Below are 16,261 nucleotides of genomic sequence, written 5' to 3' on the forward strand. Positions count from 1 at the left end.
TGTTGTTTTAGTGTGATTCATTCTCAAAGCCTCACACAGACTATGCATGAAAGGGACTAGTTGGCTCCTGTTTTTCAGAGATGTGATGGTAGTGCAGCTTCTTGTATGCAATTTAGTAATTCAGTCAGTACTAAAAAAAATCTGCAGTGAATCAGGTGAGCAGCTACAGGCTTGAATATCTTACTGGAGAGGACAGTAAAAAACATACAGCAGAGGCACAAGTTGATGAAGCCAGATATTGAATTATATCCAAGAGACATAAGGTTTATTAGTTTGGATGTAATGATGTACAATGGTTGTTCTTCTGACATTGAATTAATTTTCACTGAGCAAATCCAGGTTCTTATGGGCTGTATTTGCTAGCCACTGTGTGTGTCTGTGGGACTGTGCTGTAGAGATGCTTTTGTCTGGCTTCATCTTCAAGGAGGCCCAGTAAGGACTTGGGTGAAAAACGTAGGATGGAAATCTATAAAAATGTTTAAAGGGACACTATTGGACAAATGTTCTCTCTAGCAAGCTAAGGAAAGCTTAGTGATTCAAGCCAAAGCTGATACCTCTAGATCCTCCACTGCAGCCGTGTATTGCCAATGGGATAACATCCCTGTGTTACATTCCTGTGTGCAGCCATATCTGTCCTCCAAAGGTCTTATCTGTCCTCTTTTTGTATCAAAGCACTTGTACCTGGTACTTCTGAATACGATGAACTGAAACTTCTGTTTGGAAATAGTATTCTATAACCATGCTAGGTGTTTTGTATTTTGGTTTACGTTTCCAGGTTTCCTGTGACTCAGTCTATTCAAGTTTTGGCAACTTGAGGGTGAACAAGCATGCACGCACACACACATGTTTTCTTTGAGATATTATTAACAAGAATGTAGAGGATTTATGGTAGCATTCCTGCTTGATTGGTAAACCAGTTTGTTCTGGCTATAGGATTGAATTCCATCCATCGTTTCTGTTTACAGAAATTATTTCCCAGCTTCCACTTAGGCAGTCATTTAACACTGCTTTCCTTCAGCTATTGATACCTGCCATTATATGAATGTCACTGTGTTTTTACTTGTCTTCCTAAAATATAATACACTGTTCTACATCCATTGTATTAAATCAAGTGTGATTCATAAAAACTTTGACCAGGTGCAGAAATTGCTGGTCAGCTTAGCGGGGCATAAACACATACTTCCCCTCTCATATTGGGGCCTGTGAAGTGTTTGAAACCACAGGTCCAGAAGGCCTTGCAAAACCTTACCAGTCCCCTCCTAATGCTCCTGTGGTTGCACTGAGCCACTCTTACCATGAGGAAAGACTGGAACGATACCCCTGGTAGAGTACCAGAACCAGTTGAACTTGCATATGCTGAGATACTGCAGAAAAACTACGCTGTGATGTGACACCCACTTCACCAATATGGCCAGACTATGGCCTAGATCTTTCCCAGCATAGACTCACAGATTTTTTTTTTTCCCAGAAAACCAGGGGACAAGGAGAGAGAATGGAGGATGTCTAGGTTTCATCCTAGACATGTCATGAGTCTGGAGCATGTGAAATGCTGGGAAGTGATCCTGGGTTCCAGCATTACTGCTGCTCTGTGTTGCCTGCAACAACATCTACTGAAAACATGCCTGGATTTTAAAAGTAGTAGTGCAGGAAAAGGCTGATATCTTGCTCTAACTATATGAACTTGTCTCAGAGTGAAAAATGTGACATTTGGAAGTATGAGTAGAGAAGGGTCACTTGGTAACAATGCTGCAGGTCTTGTCTTTGTATTTTAAGCATGTTATGCCCAGGAGTTCTCTGACAATTAGGCAGTGGTCGAAGAACTTAAACTTCAGACTTAAGCACTGAGGCTACCTTACTTCACTCTTCAGAATTTAGTTGCAAATGGCAGAATCCCTCCCAGTCCCCTGGGATAACTATGAGTACAGCAGAGATGTGATCAGGGAATTAGAGACATCACTGCAACTTAGGCTAATTGAACTTGACCATAACAAAAGCAATGTTATTATAAAAGCAATGTGATTACCTTAGAACTGGACAACTAATACACAGGGAAGAACTAGATATATTTTAAATTAAACCAGTACAATGTTAAAGAAAAGCACATGATGTTAAAAAAAAATTGACTTAAAAATAAATCTCTCAAAATTCCATTCTCTGAAGTTTATTAAAGAAAACTGAATTGCACTGGAGTCTGTACCCTGACCATCCTGCAGTAAATCAAATGTTAGTAACAAAGACTGAAGCTGACCATCTGCTTCATTTTGCCAAGTGCTTTGCTATCCCAGGCAATCATGTTATATATGCCATTTAACACACTGATCAAACATCACTTTAAAACTGACCACATAGCTGTTCCACTCTTGGTTCTGGAAAGAGGCTCTCCTGGAGCATCACTGCTCAGCAGCAGCAGCAGTTCAGTTTCCAATTTCCAGTGCTGAGGAGTTGCCTTTGTTCTTGAACTAAGTGTAGTCTCTTGGCTTATAGCAGCTATCTAATCCCCTCCGTGATCTACAGTCCTCCACAGAGACACACTGTTCCTTCTTGCAGCCCTTCTGCACACCTATTCAAGTTGGATTTCATCTACATAAGCATAGGTGACTGAAATTGTGCAGAGTATATTGAGTTTGCATGGCAAGATTTTGGTAGCGGGAGGGCTACAGGGCTAGCTTCTGTGAGAAGCTGCTAGAACCTTCCCCTGTGTCTGACAGAACCAATGCCAGCCGACTCCAAGATGGACCTGCCACTGGCCAAGGCTGATCTGCTGATGCTGCATCATCAGCAATGGTGGTAGCGCCTCTGTGACAACATATTTAAGAGGGAGAAAAAGTTGATGCACAACTGGGCAACTGCAGCTGGAGAGAGGAGTGAGAATATATGAGAAACAACTCTGCACACACTAAGGTCAGTGAAGAAGGAGGGGGAGGAGGTGCTTCAGGCACCGGAGCAGAGATTTCCCCGCAGCCGGTGGTGCAGCCCATGGTGAGGCAGGCTGTGACCCTGCAGCCCATGGAGGTTAATGGTGGAGCAGAGATCTACCTGCAGCCTGTGGAGGACCCCACGCTGGAGCAGCTGGATGCCTGGAGGAGGCTGTGAGACTGTGGGAAGCCTGTGCTGGAGCAGGCTCCTGGCAGGACCTGTGAACCCATGGAAAGAGGAGCCCACACTGGAGCAGGTTTGCTGGTAGGATTTGTGACCCCGTGGGGGACCCACGCTGGAGCAGCCTGTTCCTGAAGAGCTGCACCCTGTGGAAGGGACCCACACTGGAGCAGTTCGTGAAGAACTGCAGCCTGGGGGTGGGGAACCCACACTGGACAAGTTCATGGAGGACTGTCTCCTGTGGGAAGGACCCCACACTAGAGCAGGGGAAGAGTGTGAGGAGTCCTCCTGCTGAGGAGGAAGCAGCAGAAACAATGTGTGATTAACTGACCACGACCCCTATTCCGCATCCCCCTGCACTGCCGGCAAGGAGGAGTTAGAGAAATCAGGAGTAAAGTTAAGCCCGGGAAGAAGGGAGAGGTGAGGGAAAGGGTTTTTTTGGTAAGATTTGGTTTTATTTCTCATTATCCTACTCTGATTTGACTGGTAATAAATTAAATTAAATTTTCCCCAAGTTGAGTTTCTTTTGCCTGTGACAGTAATTGGTGAATGATCTCTCCCTGTCCTTGTCTTGATCTACAAGCCTTTCAATATATTTTCTCTTCCCTGTCCAGCTGAGAAGAGGATTGATAGAACAGCTTTGGTGGGCACCTGGCATCCAGCCAGGGTCAACCCACCACGAGAGTATTACTCTATATATGTTTAGGCATTGGTAGCTGGTGATACAGACTAGGAAATATCCATCTGATATCTAATATAACTTTTATTCAAACTATTTATAGCAATCACATTTATTTCTTATTATTACTCTGAAGTGAAAGTGCTCAGTTTCAGATTTGGCTGTAGTGTATTTACTGCAGGAGGAATAAATAATTCAGTTGGTATTTCTAAAAATATGATTAGTTGATGAGTCAGAGAAGAATTTCATTTTCCTAAATGTTAAGGCTGGAAGACTGGGATTATCATGATCAGTGTGTCTGACCTGTGACTCTGTCATGTTTTAGGACTCTGCCTGGTAATTCTTTCATCAGTTTGTAATTAAGCTGGAAGATTGCTCAGACAAGACTGAGTAAAGGGTCCAGACCACATCCTTGCAATTTGCTGAATGTTATTTCACACAACACAAACAAAAGGTACACCCCACAGACAAGCCTACATCTGGTGATTCATCATTTTCAATTAAAATTTTAAGACAATTAACATTTACCAATGGGCTAATTTCTGATAACTTAGTGCACATTTTTAGAACATCATACATAACTGTGAACCAGTATATGTGCGTGTGTATAGATATATATATATATATTTAAGGCAATGAAAAGTATTGCTATTTATGGGAATCCAAGTCTTACCAAGAACCTGTATTAGCCATGTGAAATGTGAAAGTAGAAAAGGAAGCAGCTAGATAAAATGAAAAGGTATAAACTAATCAAATTCTAGACTGCAATGAAAGCTGCCATGAAAGAAGAAACTGAAAACCAGAAATGAACACCACGTAGAGCAAAAGATCAATATTTTATTGACCGGAAAACAGACCGCTATGTACTTGTTGGTCAGTCATTATCCGTATTGATTTTATGCCACTGCAGTTCAGCTCTGGCTTAGCTATGTACATATATTCTTTTTTTTTTTTTTCTTTCTTTTCAGTTTTCTACCTAAAGTAATGGCTGTCTTCAGTATGAATAAAGCCCACTCAAGTCAGCCAAATAGCTCTTAAGGTCAGAGTCTAAAGGAGAATGTATGACTTAAAGACATGCAAGATGAGGAGTAAAACAGTGCTGAGTGGTGCAGAATCTGCCATTCTTAATATCACTGCAGCATTCACAATGGCCCGGTACAGACACCGTAACATGAACCAGGCCACTGTAACATACGGTATGGAAGAAGGAAGAAGAGAAATGTTTGTAACTCAGCTCTAGATGACCATTAATAATAGACACTTGAACGCTGAAGCTCAGCAAGCAGATATAACCTTCTCAAAGCCAGCTACTGAGAAACTAATACCTTGTACTATAAGCGAGGACTGCCTAGCTTGTCATGACAGCATTACCAATTCTTGACATAATATTGGAAAATGCATGTGGCACATGGCAAAATGAATTGGGTATTGATTCTGAAAAGATTATGGCCTGCTATAGACAAGCAGGCATTTACAAGAAAAGGGGTAGACTGTGAATCAAAGACCTATCAGGGTGGAAACGGTAAGGCCCTTAACAGTGCTTTGATTGCTGGCAAATGGGTTTTAAGGGAAGGAAAACAATGAGGTTAAAGGGACAAGTATGAGTTGGGTCTTGTGTCTACTAATAAAAAGATATATTTTATGCTTGTATCTGAAGGTCTAGTGAAGACAATAGAGATGGAGTCTTAAGGCATATTAACTATGGGAAAGTGTATATCAATCAGCATTTATCCAATCTTGGGGAATCCTCACAGTATCTCAAAATATGGGTTTATTTATGGTTGATGAAAATTTGGTTATGGTTGATGAAAATTTGGTATATGGTTAATGAAAAATTAAGTACGGTTAACCAATTTTGGGAAAGGACTGTTCTTTCAGTTTTTTGGATGACTAAAGACTATGTTCCCGAGGAACAATCTCAGTAAGGAGAGGAAGAAGATTTTTTTTTCCCCCTTTATCTGGCCTTGGAATGGGCCTCTCTGACTCAGTGTCCCTCTGTGTAAAAGTACCCCCTCCTCCCACTTTCTGCCTGCTTTGTCAGCACCATTTTTGCCCAAAGTATGGAGGAAGTTGATATTTACAAGTAGTTCTCATCAATGTTATGATCCAATAGAAAAATGCATGTACCCAGCTCTCCACACCAAAGTGTGCATCTGTGAAGCAGTGCTAATGCCTCATCATTAGTTATACACCATACAGACTTTTCACAATCCTTCTTGGTTCATGGGAGATGGAATGTAAATTTTTAAGCTTCTAACAGCAGAGTGCAGTGTGTTACAAGGAGAAACATACTGTAGTCAGATTTAAAATATATAAGAATCTTTTCCACATTATTTTCCTAACCAGTATGGGGCCGTTTAAACTTTTTTATAAGCAGTTGAGAAGTATGATAGAATTAAACTGCTGTTGAAAAGTTACTTGAATGACTAAATAACTGTTATACCTTTTATATGGTTTTCTTACTGCAGAGTAATGAAGCGCATCATTACAGAGCAAGAATAATGCAGCTGTACAGCTCTCCACTGAACTATGAAGCAGAGCCACATTCATGACAAAGGACATCATCCTGCCGAGTGAGGAATCCCTGGCCCACCAGCGAGACAGAGCATTTCGCACAGTTAAAGCATTCCCCATGCCACTGGCGCTCTTCAAATGAGATAAATTTGGCACATCCAAGAGCTGAAAGAGATTATGAGAAAGACAATGTGAATCCAGTTTTTTCTGGACATCGTCCAGAAATGCAACAGATTGTTTTCTGATGTATGATCTGGTTGTCATTCACATAGCAAACAAACAAATGAACAAAAATCCATAGTCTGAAATATCCTTTGTTGGCTGAGGTGAAAAAAACTTAAAAATTAAATATAGTGAGAATATTTTATGCAAAGCCACAAGTCGCTTGTTTTCATATCCCATTATGAACTCTGAACAGAATGGGTTTATCAGAATGCCCATTCAAGTCTGCTGATCTTCCTAACAAACTCTCATGAAAATTATTTTCAATGTGTTGATATGTATAGTTTCTTATAACACTGAGTGAAATTTACTTATTTCCACCTATGTTTCTTCAAGATGCAGTCTTTTGGAAATTACCAGATTACGATGTTCTTAGCATGAGTATCTGAAATAAAATACTGGAGGGTTTTGGGGTTTGGAGGTTTGTTTGTTTGGATTTTGTTTGAGGGGTTTTTGTTTGGGTTTTTTTTTTGTAAAATCATGCCCTTTTGGGTATTCATGATTTTCTTTGTCCACTTACATATGCAGCATGCACCTGCAGCAAGCAGCCAGTACTTTTCAACACTTGAGTCCACACATAATAGAAGTAGAGTGCAGAACACCAGCAAATGCTCTCAGAAAACTTCAGCTACCATAGACTAGTGACATATATGTTTAATTATAAATCATCTAAGTACACAAGGATGGATGCAATAGAGTTTTGCTGCATTTGGCAAGCTTTCTAATTTGACAGCTGTGCCTTACCAGCAGGCAGTTAAGTCATGTCCAGTTTGATTACATTTGCATCTAAAAACAAAGCTGAAGACATTACAGACACAAGGTACTTGTGTGTAATGTTCTGGTAAGAGCCAGAAAGTGCCTTTTCTTATATTCTTAAGGATTAATTTTAGTTCAGAAAGCACTAAATCAAACAATGGAGGAACTCTTTTCGTCACATAAAACTCCTCAGTAGTTAGGGAACATGTGTAATCACTATGTCCTAGCAAGATACGTTACATGTGATGGAGAGAGTGTCTCTCTAGCAGTTGACTCCTTCAGTCTTTCATTATGATGGGACTACTTTTAATAATGTTTTCTAAAGGTCTGTTTTGAGAGGAGACCGATGATTCATCAGTGTCTAGTCCCATCTAGAATATGAGACTCACCTGTAATAGGTTTCTTGCAAGCAGCACACTTCTTAGCATACAATTTGCTGAAACAGTCTACACAGTATGGATACTCGTCTTTGGAAATAAATCTTTGTCCAGACAGCTGGGTTTTACACCCAGCACACACAAAGCATTCTTTATGCCAAGGCTGGTCATGGTAGGTCACTCCCCCAGAAGTTATTACCTAATGTATTGACAAAAAATGACAGAGCAATGAAACAAAGGTGTGAATCATGAAGGATTATTCAATCCTTCAGAAATCCTTCTACTTGTTTTCTCTCTTCCTATATGCACGACAGAAGAGAGTGTGGTGACATCAACTCTTTTTCATCTGGAATATCAGTTTGACTAACTGCAGTTGAGCTGAACATGCCACTGGTTTGTTATTCTCAATTGTCTATCATATAACAATCTCATGGTTTGTAATAAACAGGTTAGCTTCTTAGGAAATCTTTCTATTATACATGTGGATAAAGACTTAGCATCAGGCATGCTCTCAGAAGAGCAATTCTCAGTGATTGACAGTGGATGAGAGAACTCATGCTGAGATTATGGCTAATCTCTAACTGGAAATGGCATTTTTCTGTCTCGCAACTGAAACAATATTTTAAGTAGGAAGAAAGTAAAGAAACAGAAGTGAGACAGAAAGGAGATCTACACTGTCAGAGAAGAAAAAATGGTGTTTATCAGTGTCTTCAAACTTTTCATTCCCTGCAACTCTCACAGGTCTCCATTGCTTATTTCTGACAAGGGAAATTTCCAGTTGCTCTAGGGCTTCAATATGTTTGGTAAAGAGCTGGTTTCACAGAAGTTGTGAAAGACCGTATAGAGAAATTTCTGTAGAGATAAAGATGAGCTGTAAGATAGTGTTTCTACTGTCAAGTCACATGCATGCCAGTGAATGAATGAATGAATGAATGAATGAATGCAGTTGGAACAGGAGGAGAAAAAGTTGGAGACACAATTAAGTAAAATTAGTGGCATCATCAAATTTCCCTGGGGAATAGAGTTTCAGCGAAATAAAGAAATATACTGGGTGATGTCAGGCAATAAAAAAATTTAAATAGTTCCCAATCCCCTTAGCATTCCAGTATTGGGCTACTTCTAACTCTCATTTGCTTTTCCATTAAAATCTCAAAATCTCTGACACAAAATTCAGGACTCCAGTTTGGCAATTTAATCTCTTTGGGCTTAATTCTTTTTTATGGGAACTCATGCAAGTTTAAGTAGTAAAATTGTTTTAGCTATTACGTAGGGGAAACTTTTTGCATTTCTAGAATTTTTAAGAAGCAAATCCTGATTTCACATAAGTGCTACTAAGTACAATGCCTCTAACAGATCAGAATTGCTATATTTGCCATGTGATCATTTAATGCAAATTAAAGGCTACATGTAGAGACATAGGAACAGATAAAAGAACTTTCTAAAGTTTAACTACTGAAGAAAAAAAGAGGCAGCAGATTTTTCTTAAAATAAAAGCTTTTGTTAGAAGTAGAGGTTTACAGATAAACATTAAATAACCACAGAAATTATAAATTATTTGATGAAGTGAAAAAAAAAATTACTTCCAGAGTGGTACAGGCCCTAAAGAGTAAGTTAAATCCTGCCATAAAAAGCAGCTTAAAACATTTCCCTAGAGAACAGTATCACATTAGAGTAGTGCAATATTTTGTGTGTTTTGTCAACCAGAGACAATTTTAAAACATGAGAAAACGAGGGAGGGATGAATTGATTTTTTTGTATTTGGGGGAAGAAAGAAAAACTCATTTGAAATTAAGCTTTCTGGCACTGACAGGGAAAGTGTCATGTATTGAAACAGTGGGACTCTTAACTAGTATTATCATAACTATTAATCTGATTGTTGTCTGATAGATTTCAAGAAAAAAACCAAGCAAGACTGTGAATGCTTTGTCTGAAGCTTAGGTGGCTTATTATGCATGTGAATATATCTGAAAAATGTTGGAAAGGGAGGCATGTTTATCAAGGCCAAATCAGAGCTTATCAGGAGAGAAGGGTTTTACGTAATTTTCAGTGAAAAATTCAACCTTTGTTACAAATCATAATCAATAACAAAAGAACCCCAAAGTATTTGTTTTGGTCAATAAGTTTATTTAAAATATAATCTGGCTTAGATTAATATTAACTAGAGGGGACAGCAGACACTGTCATAGTTGGCTTTCAGTGTCTGATGTCAAAAGGAAGACTCTGTTCTTAGTTCACCAGACATTTTACATGATCCAGCCCCTTCCCCATGAGCAATATTGCCTCATTAGAGCAATTTTTTCACTGTATGTTTCATTACCTTTTTGCAAGAGTAGCAATGGTGAGCAAATTGCTTCTCAAAACAGGGCACACAGTAATTCTCGTTGTCTTTGGTGATCAATGGTTTTGTTCCCAATGGCTGCCGGCAATACTGGCAAACAAAACAGGATTCATGCCAGGAACTTCCCTTGAATTCCATTTTACGGGAACCTGCAAAAACCCAGAGTGAACAATCTCCCCAGATACAGCCTTGTAACATAAATTTTAAACATCTGGAATACTCTTGGTTTTAATCTTCTATCTCAGTATTGGATTACCCAAGAAAGCAATTATCCTCAATTTAACAGAGTTTCTAAGTACGTACTTGAAATTTCAAGAACACATTCAGCACCATGTGATCAGCTGGCAAAAGACGTTCTAAATTGACTAAGCTGTGATTTTTAGAGTCTGTCCTTATATGAATCTTTTAAGGTTACTTCTCTGTGATAGGCTTCAGTTGCTCAGAGTTTCTCTCAGGCCAGCCAACTCAGTGATAAAGTTCAGGTACACAGCACTTTTATAAATTAAAGATTAATTTGACATTTAGTACATCTATTAATGTCCTGTCTTTTGTCTTTCTTAAATGAAGGCTTCTTCACTTATAAATGTATTATTTATCTTATTCAGCTTAAGCTGTGAAGTTTTTAAAAGTAAATACCTTTTCTGTGATAAAGCACACTACACTGCTCATCATTTCCAACCTAGATCAATGGTTCTTTTCATCATGTTTACTAGATGCTTTTGATACAGCATAAGGACAGAAAGTCACTCAGTTAAATGTCTGCCAGAGGAGTTTCAGAGCTCTTAGCTCTGTGTACAGGTGCCCTGTACACCTTAATGTAGATGTGTAAGTCTAAGGTGTGCACCTATATCTGAGAATGATTTTTGCAGTGACTTTCCACCATCCTCCCCTGCTGGTAGCATCAGACTCCAAAGAGAGGTGCCAGGTGCTTTACCATCCTTTCCACATGAAGAGAATTGCTGATATAACTGATTAATCATGCAATACCTGTTTCCTGGACTGTGAGGTTAGTGGAGAGAGAAACTACTGGTTGTATTTAAATATAAAAGCTTTGCAGCTTCCTCCCAGTGATCAGAAGGCTGGCTTCATTGTCTTTGCTTACTGGGTCTTTTCAACACACAGCTAGCAAGCTGATAACAAAGAAGTTAATGATTTAGAAACTGGTTGGAATTCCCATGCCACTTCAGTTTTCTATTTGCACTGTTACTCCTACCCTCAGCACTTGCTGCAAGGATTTAGTCTCCTAGACTCTGGGGCAAAATCTGCAAGGTGTATATCCAGAAGATAATAATGCAATCCTGAGTATATTTCAGTACTATTCTCATCACATTTAGTAGGGCATGCCTATTAGACAACATATTTTTAAACTCTATAAAAGTTAAGCAAGATATCATCCTTAAACTGAACACAACTATATTGCCACAACATTTATTTCTACTAATACATCTTTTACCTGTAATAAGAAGGAAATAAATTCTAAAAACACAAAGCAGTGTTGCAAGTTGAACCACAACATCAGTAACCTAGTATTTATACTAAGACAATAATTCTGCACAGCCCAGACATTATTGTTTCGCATTAAGATCTACTGAAAATTAGAATTCCTATGTCACTGCAAAATTTTCTGATGTGCTTGGCCAAAGATTCCCAAACTAGTTGTCAAGAGGCCATGGCAGATAGTTTGCAGCTGTTATTTTGAGTTATACATGTGATCTGTAAAAACGTTCAAACATTGAGGGTAGTTCACTGTTCCAAAAGTTAAGGACCCACTTTCCTAAGCAAGCTGCTTCATTTTGCCACGTATGGTGCTGTGGCTTCTCTTAGATGCCTCTGGAGAGTCAGTTTTTGGGCAATTTCTCTGTTGTATGAGCCTTACTGGTGTCAATGAAAGGCCTAGATGATGTCCTTCTCATGCTCAAAAGCTGAGAAGCAGTTTAGTGGAAAGTGCAGAATTTTTAAGGTCGCTAGTGGCAGGAAGTAAACCCCAATGTACTTGTATTCTTTTTAGCAAAGATGCTGATAATGATTTGAACACAGAAAACAGAAAATATTTCTGACTGAAAGAAATGGTATCAAGAACATGACCTCAAGTTCTGGTCAATGTGACAGAGAAAAATGCAGATGTGTTGTCTAATCTGGAAGTCCTGCTATAGATAGCCCTCTTTGTCTACCTACACCCACAGTGGGATATGCTTCCTAAGAACTGCAACAGAATCAGGGACTCAACATGAACACATTTAATCCTATTTTGTACTCTAATATTCTTTATAAGGATTCATAAGCCATGTCAGTGCTAGTCCAGAGGTATCTGCCTGCCTTCTCTTCACTGCTGGGAGGGTACTACACACGAAGGAGAAGTAGTCACTTGAAAGTTGTCCTGAAATTCAAGGACCTTGTAGCTTGGCTATTCAAAGCTCTGGTTATAATTAAAAATACAGTTCAATTTTTCACTGAAGTGTCCCTGTTGTCTTACCAGGCATAATGGTCTTCTGGCAGTGGAAACACTTAGATGAATACTCATCGGAGTAGCATTCAGTACACAGCAAGACCTCGTCCTTGGCAGCAAATGGTTTCTCCACCAGCGAGCAACTGCATTTGGCACACTTGAAGCACCCCTCATGCCAGTGGCGGCCTTTGTAGGCCAGATCCTTGGAGAAAGTAAGTCCATGTTAATGAAGACATCTCTTTATAGTGCTTTTATCCCTCAGCTCCTCCCAGAAATAAAGTGAAAAATGGAGAGCATTGGAATGGTGACTTGAAGATGTGACATGTGCATCTGGCGGGAGGTGTGCTCAGAGGTGATATACGTCACTGTGTTGGAGTATTTTGTAGATCTCTTGCAGAGGCCATTTGGAGCTGCTTTGGCACAGGCAATCGTCTTTATGTAACATCAGAGATATGTTTTTATTAGAAGAATAATTTTATATTTTATAGTTGGCCTTCAAGGGGAAACAATGATCAACATTTTTAATGTGTGCGGGCCACCTGAGAAGAAGTGCATTCTCTATGGACGTTGAAATGAATCTCATGTATTTTTTAATGTAACTACTTTTTATTCCAGCTGACACTACATAACACTAAAGAAAGATCACATTATTGCAGAAAACAAGCAATTAAAATCTCATTGAGAACAAAATGATTCTTAGGAAGATTATTAAAAAATCATTGTTTATGTTTACACCTAATATAACTCCTCCTAAAAACCTGGCAGAAAAATGTTTGTTTAAGGCTTGGCAGGCTTAGGGGATGAAACAGCTAACAGTATATGTATGAGACCTCAACTAAAAATTAAAAAAAAAAAGACCAAACAGCAGATTTTATTTTTCCAAGGTTAAAAAACCAAGGGAAAAATGCACTTCCAGAAAAAGCCTCCACCTTAAAAAATAAACCAGACCCTTCCCGGTCTCCTTTATAAGTAAGAAGCACAAAATGGCACAAATCCAATCTCATTTTTCTGCTTTGTCAGATCCCCACCCTTTAAAGGGCTAAAAATGAGATAAATAGCATGCTTCATTTCAGGAGGTGCTGAGCACCTACCACTTTAATTTGCTTTAGTTAGCACTGTGAACCTTGTAGAAAGCAGGCTATCACCCCAGAGCAGCCTGAGGCAAAGACTGGGTAAGAAGCAGAGGAAAAGATCCAAGCTCTAGCACCATGGCAGAGAGGTGGGACAACCAGCTGTAGATCTCTGTGGGTCACTTTTCTAACTGAGTCTGGCTTGTTGCACTCCTTTCTTGTTACTCTTACTTTTTTCTCCCAGTTTTTCCTTCCATTCAGTCCAAAGACATGACTTTTTGTTAATGATCTTTGACATAGGTAGTCCTGCCACTTAGTTAATTTTCAATTTTAACAGTGAAATTAGTGAGCTCAGAGCACATGTTCTCCAGGTGACCCTGACTGGTGCTACGTGTACAAGTTTGCTGTTGAAAAGTGCTGATGAGAGTTTGAGAAGTGTCTTTATCCAAATCAGCATTTGCCTTGGATGATTCCTTTACAGTACTGAGCTGTACTCAGACAATGTGCTTTGAAAACCATGAAGTGCTTTGGCCAGAGATGCCTCCCGAGAGGCTTATTTTAATAACTTGCTGACCTTTTATTTCAAAACAACGTAGGCAAAGCGAGCATGGGGAGAAGGTGAAAACTACAAACTGAACTTGGCAAAACAAAGGCATTTTGATAGGTTTCATCTGAACTTAAAATTCAAAGTCAAGTGTACAGACTTTAAATTGAAGTATAGAGTACTGGAAACCCTGTCAAAGACCACAGAGGAACTCATATTATTAACATTCTGAAAAATGGGAGAGGTGAAAGGAAAGCCAAGCTCAGAAACACTGCCGCTAACATGCCATCTGTGAGATGAGCAAGGTAAACATGGAATTAAGTTAAAATTAAAACATACGTAATTTCCAAAAGACAGAGGGAATAACATAAAAATTATAAACATGGTTTCTTTTCAGCGTGGCGTCTGCATGTCGACACCTATAGTAAAAGTAATTTATGCAATATTCAAAATACATTTTTCAATGGACACCTCTTAGAAATTCCAAAGTGTCATTCAACCTGATCCACTGAATTATACCAGCACCCTACCATCCCTCAAGCACTGTGCACTCTTTGCAGCCAGTGAGCAACTAGAAGTGAAGGAAGGAGTCTAGTTGTCATCCACACATACGATACAGCATCGATGTATGTTTGAGGTACATGTATGTGCAAATTTCCTAATCTTTGGCCCCAGAACTTTCCTATTCTGGGAAAATAGCACTGTTTGTCTCTGTTGCGCGTGGATTTACAATGGCTATGCTTAGGTCTCTTCACCAGTACAGGGATATGCAGAGGGTTGGATATAGAATCTACCATTAAAGAAATGGGATTTGTGTATAATTTAGCAAAGAACAAGAAGTGAAAGACAAATCTTTACCTTGGAATCACACTCAATAGGTTTCTTGCACTCTTCACAGGGGTTGGCAAATAGGCTGTCATAACATGTAACACAATAAGCGTTTTCTTCTCTTAATGCATATTTCCTTCCACGAAGAGACTGCAGGCAGTAATGACAGTCTGTGTGATTGCTGGTCATTCTGGTGGGGTTCTCCATGTGATCTGGAAAGATGGAAAAATCATGTAATTCAGTGGATGACTGTTTGCCTGCTCAAATAAGAAGTAATGCTGCTTTACCTGTGAAAGTTAAGACAGATGTTTCTTGGTCATTTGCAGTGCCCTAGACTTCTAATGTTGAGCTGTTCCGTAATAAAATAGCAGTCTTTAACAACATATACCGTGTATTGTGTTACCTACATAATGGGGAGCAAGAAGATTGCTTCACTTAATCTGATGGTACTTACACTGATAGGTCTGATACCTGAAAATGAAGTAATCTTCACATTCTCTACGTACAGCTACTGGCATTATGAGCATTATGTACTGGATTGTGAGGCATGGTTTATTCAGAAATCAGGAAATGGAGATAGAAGCAATAGTTCAAAAATTAAACCAACTGTGGAGTCAAAAGGCCAAAGAGAAGTGGCAAGCACTTTATAGTGTGTTCTTGGCTTTCTCTTGCCATTCCTGCCTTTCTGCTTTTTCCTTCCTTTTCAAAATACCCCCACCTCTACCTGACTGAACAGAAGGAAGAAAAGGGATTCCAAACTCTATAGCTGTTATTTGCATAACCCCAGCTGTGCTGCTAACATTTGGTGGCAATGTAAGGTGACATAAATGCCCCTGGATAGAAAAAGAGCAAAATATAAACATAAATAAGCTAAATCATAACTCAAACAAAATTATAACTCAAAGAAAGTTTCTCTTGCTGTTACTGGAAATTATTTTCTTTGCTTACATATTTCTTTATTGCCAGGTTCCATGTTGGCAGTGCCAAAATACTGTAAGATAGATTATATTTCTGTGCCAGACAAGTGCAGGAAATACCACAAATCTATTGAGAGCCAATTGTATGAGTTTCCCATCCTTCAGTTTTCCAGGCTAAAGAGGCTTGGATAAGCATCCAAACCTCAGCTGCTTATAGATCTGCAATACTGAACATTGTAAGGATTGTGGAGATGAAGACTTATTTCAGTCTTCTTGTTGCTGGTTGGATCATCAGTGTTTTGCTAAAATTGGGTCTTGATTTCTGGGAATGAAGGAAGAAGAATCCAGAAAGTTCCCAGTGAAATAAATTCAGGAACATCTGGTGGACTCATTGGATTGCACTCTTCATTAAACTTGTCGAGTGTAGCTGCAGCCAGCACCAGCAATCATAAATTTTAGAAGACTTGAGAACAA

The 16,261-nt window shown here is 39.2% G+C and overlaps 1 protein-coding gene across 4 annotated transcripts in view; it reads right to left on the reverse strand.

The window, feature by feature from the left end:
• Nucleotides 1–4,592: 4,592 nt before the first annotated feature.
• FHL5 (four and a half LIM domains 5) overlaps nucleotides 4,593–16,261 on the reverse strand; it is a 31,593-nt gene continuing 19,924 nt past the window's right edge. For all 4 annotated transcript variants that reach the window (XM_074819517.1, XM_074819514.1, XM_074819516.1 and 1 more), the window contains 5 exons: nucleotides 14,901–15,082; nucleotides 12,456–12,630; nucleotides 9,962–10,131; nucleotides 7,657–7,843; nucleotides 4,593–6,454 (listed from right to left, as the gene is read on the reverse strand). In XM_074819517.1, the coding sequence (XP_074675618.1) occupies nucleotides 6,303–6,454; nucleotides 7,657–7,843; nucleotides 9,962–10,131; nucleotides 12,456–12,630; nucleotides 14,901–15,077 (861 nt within the window). In that variant the 5' untranslated portion in view covers nucleotides 15,078–15,082 and the 3' untranslated portion in view covers nucleotides 4,593–6,302. The remainder of the gene's footprint in view (nucleotides 6,455–7,656; nucleotides 7,844–9,961; nucleotides 10,132–12,455; nucleotides 12,631–14,900; nucleotides 15,083–16,261) is intronic.

Source organism: Strix aluco, chromosome 3, assembly GCF_031877795.1.
Source record: "Strix aluco isolate bStrAlu1 chromosome 3, bStrAlu1.hap1, whole genome shotgun sequence".
Classification (NCBI taxonomy): Eukaryota; Metazoa; Chordata; class Aves; order Strigiformes; family Strigidae; genus Strix; species Strix aluco.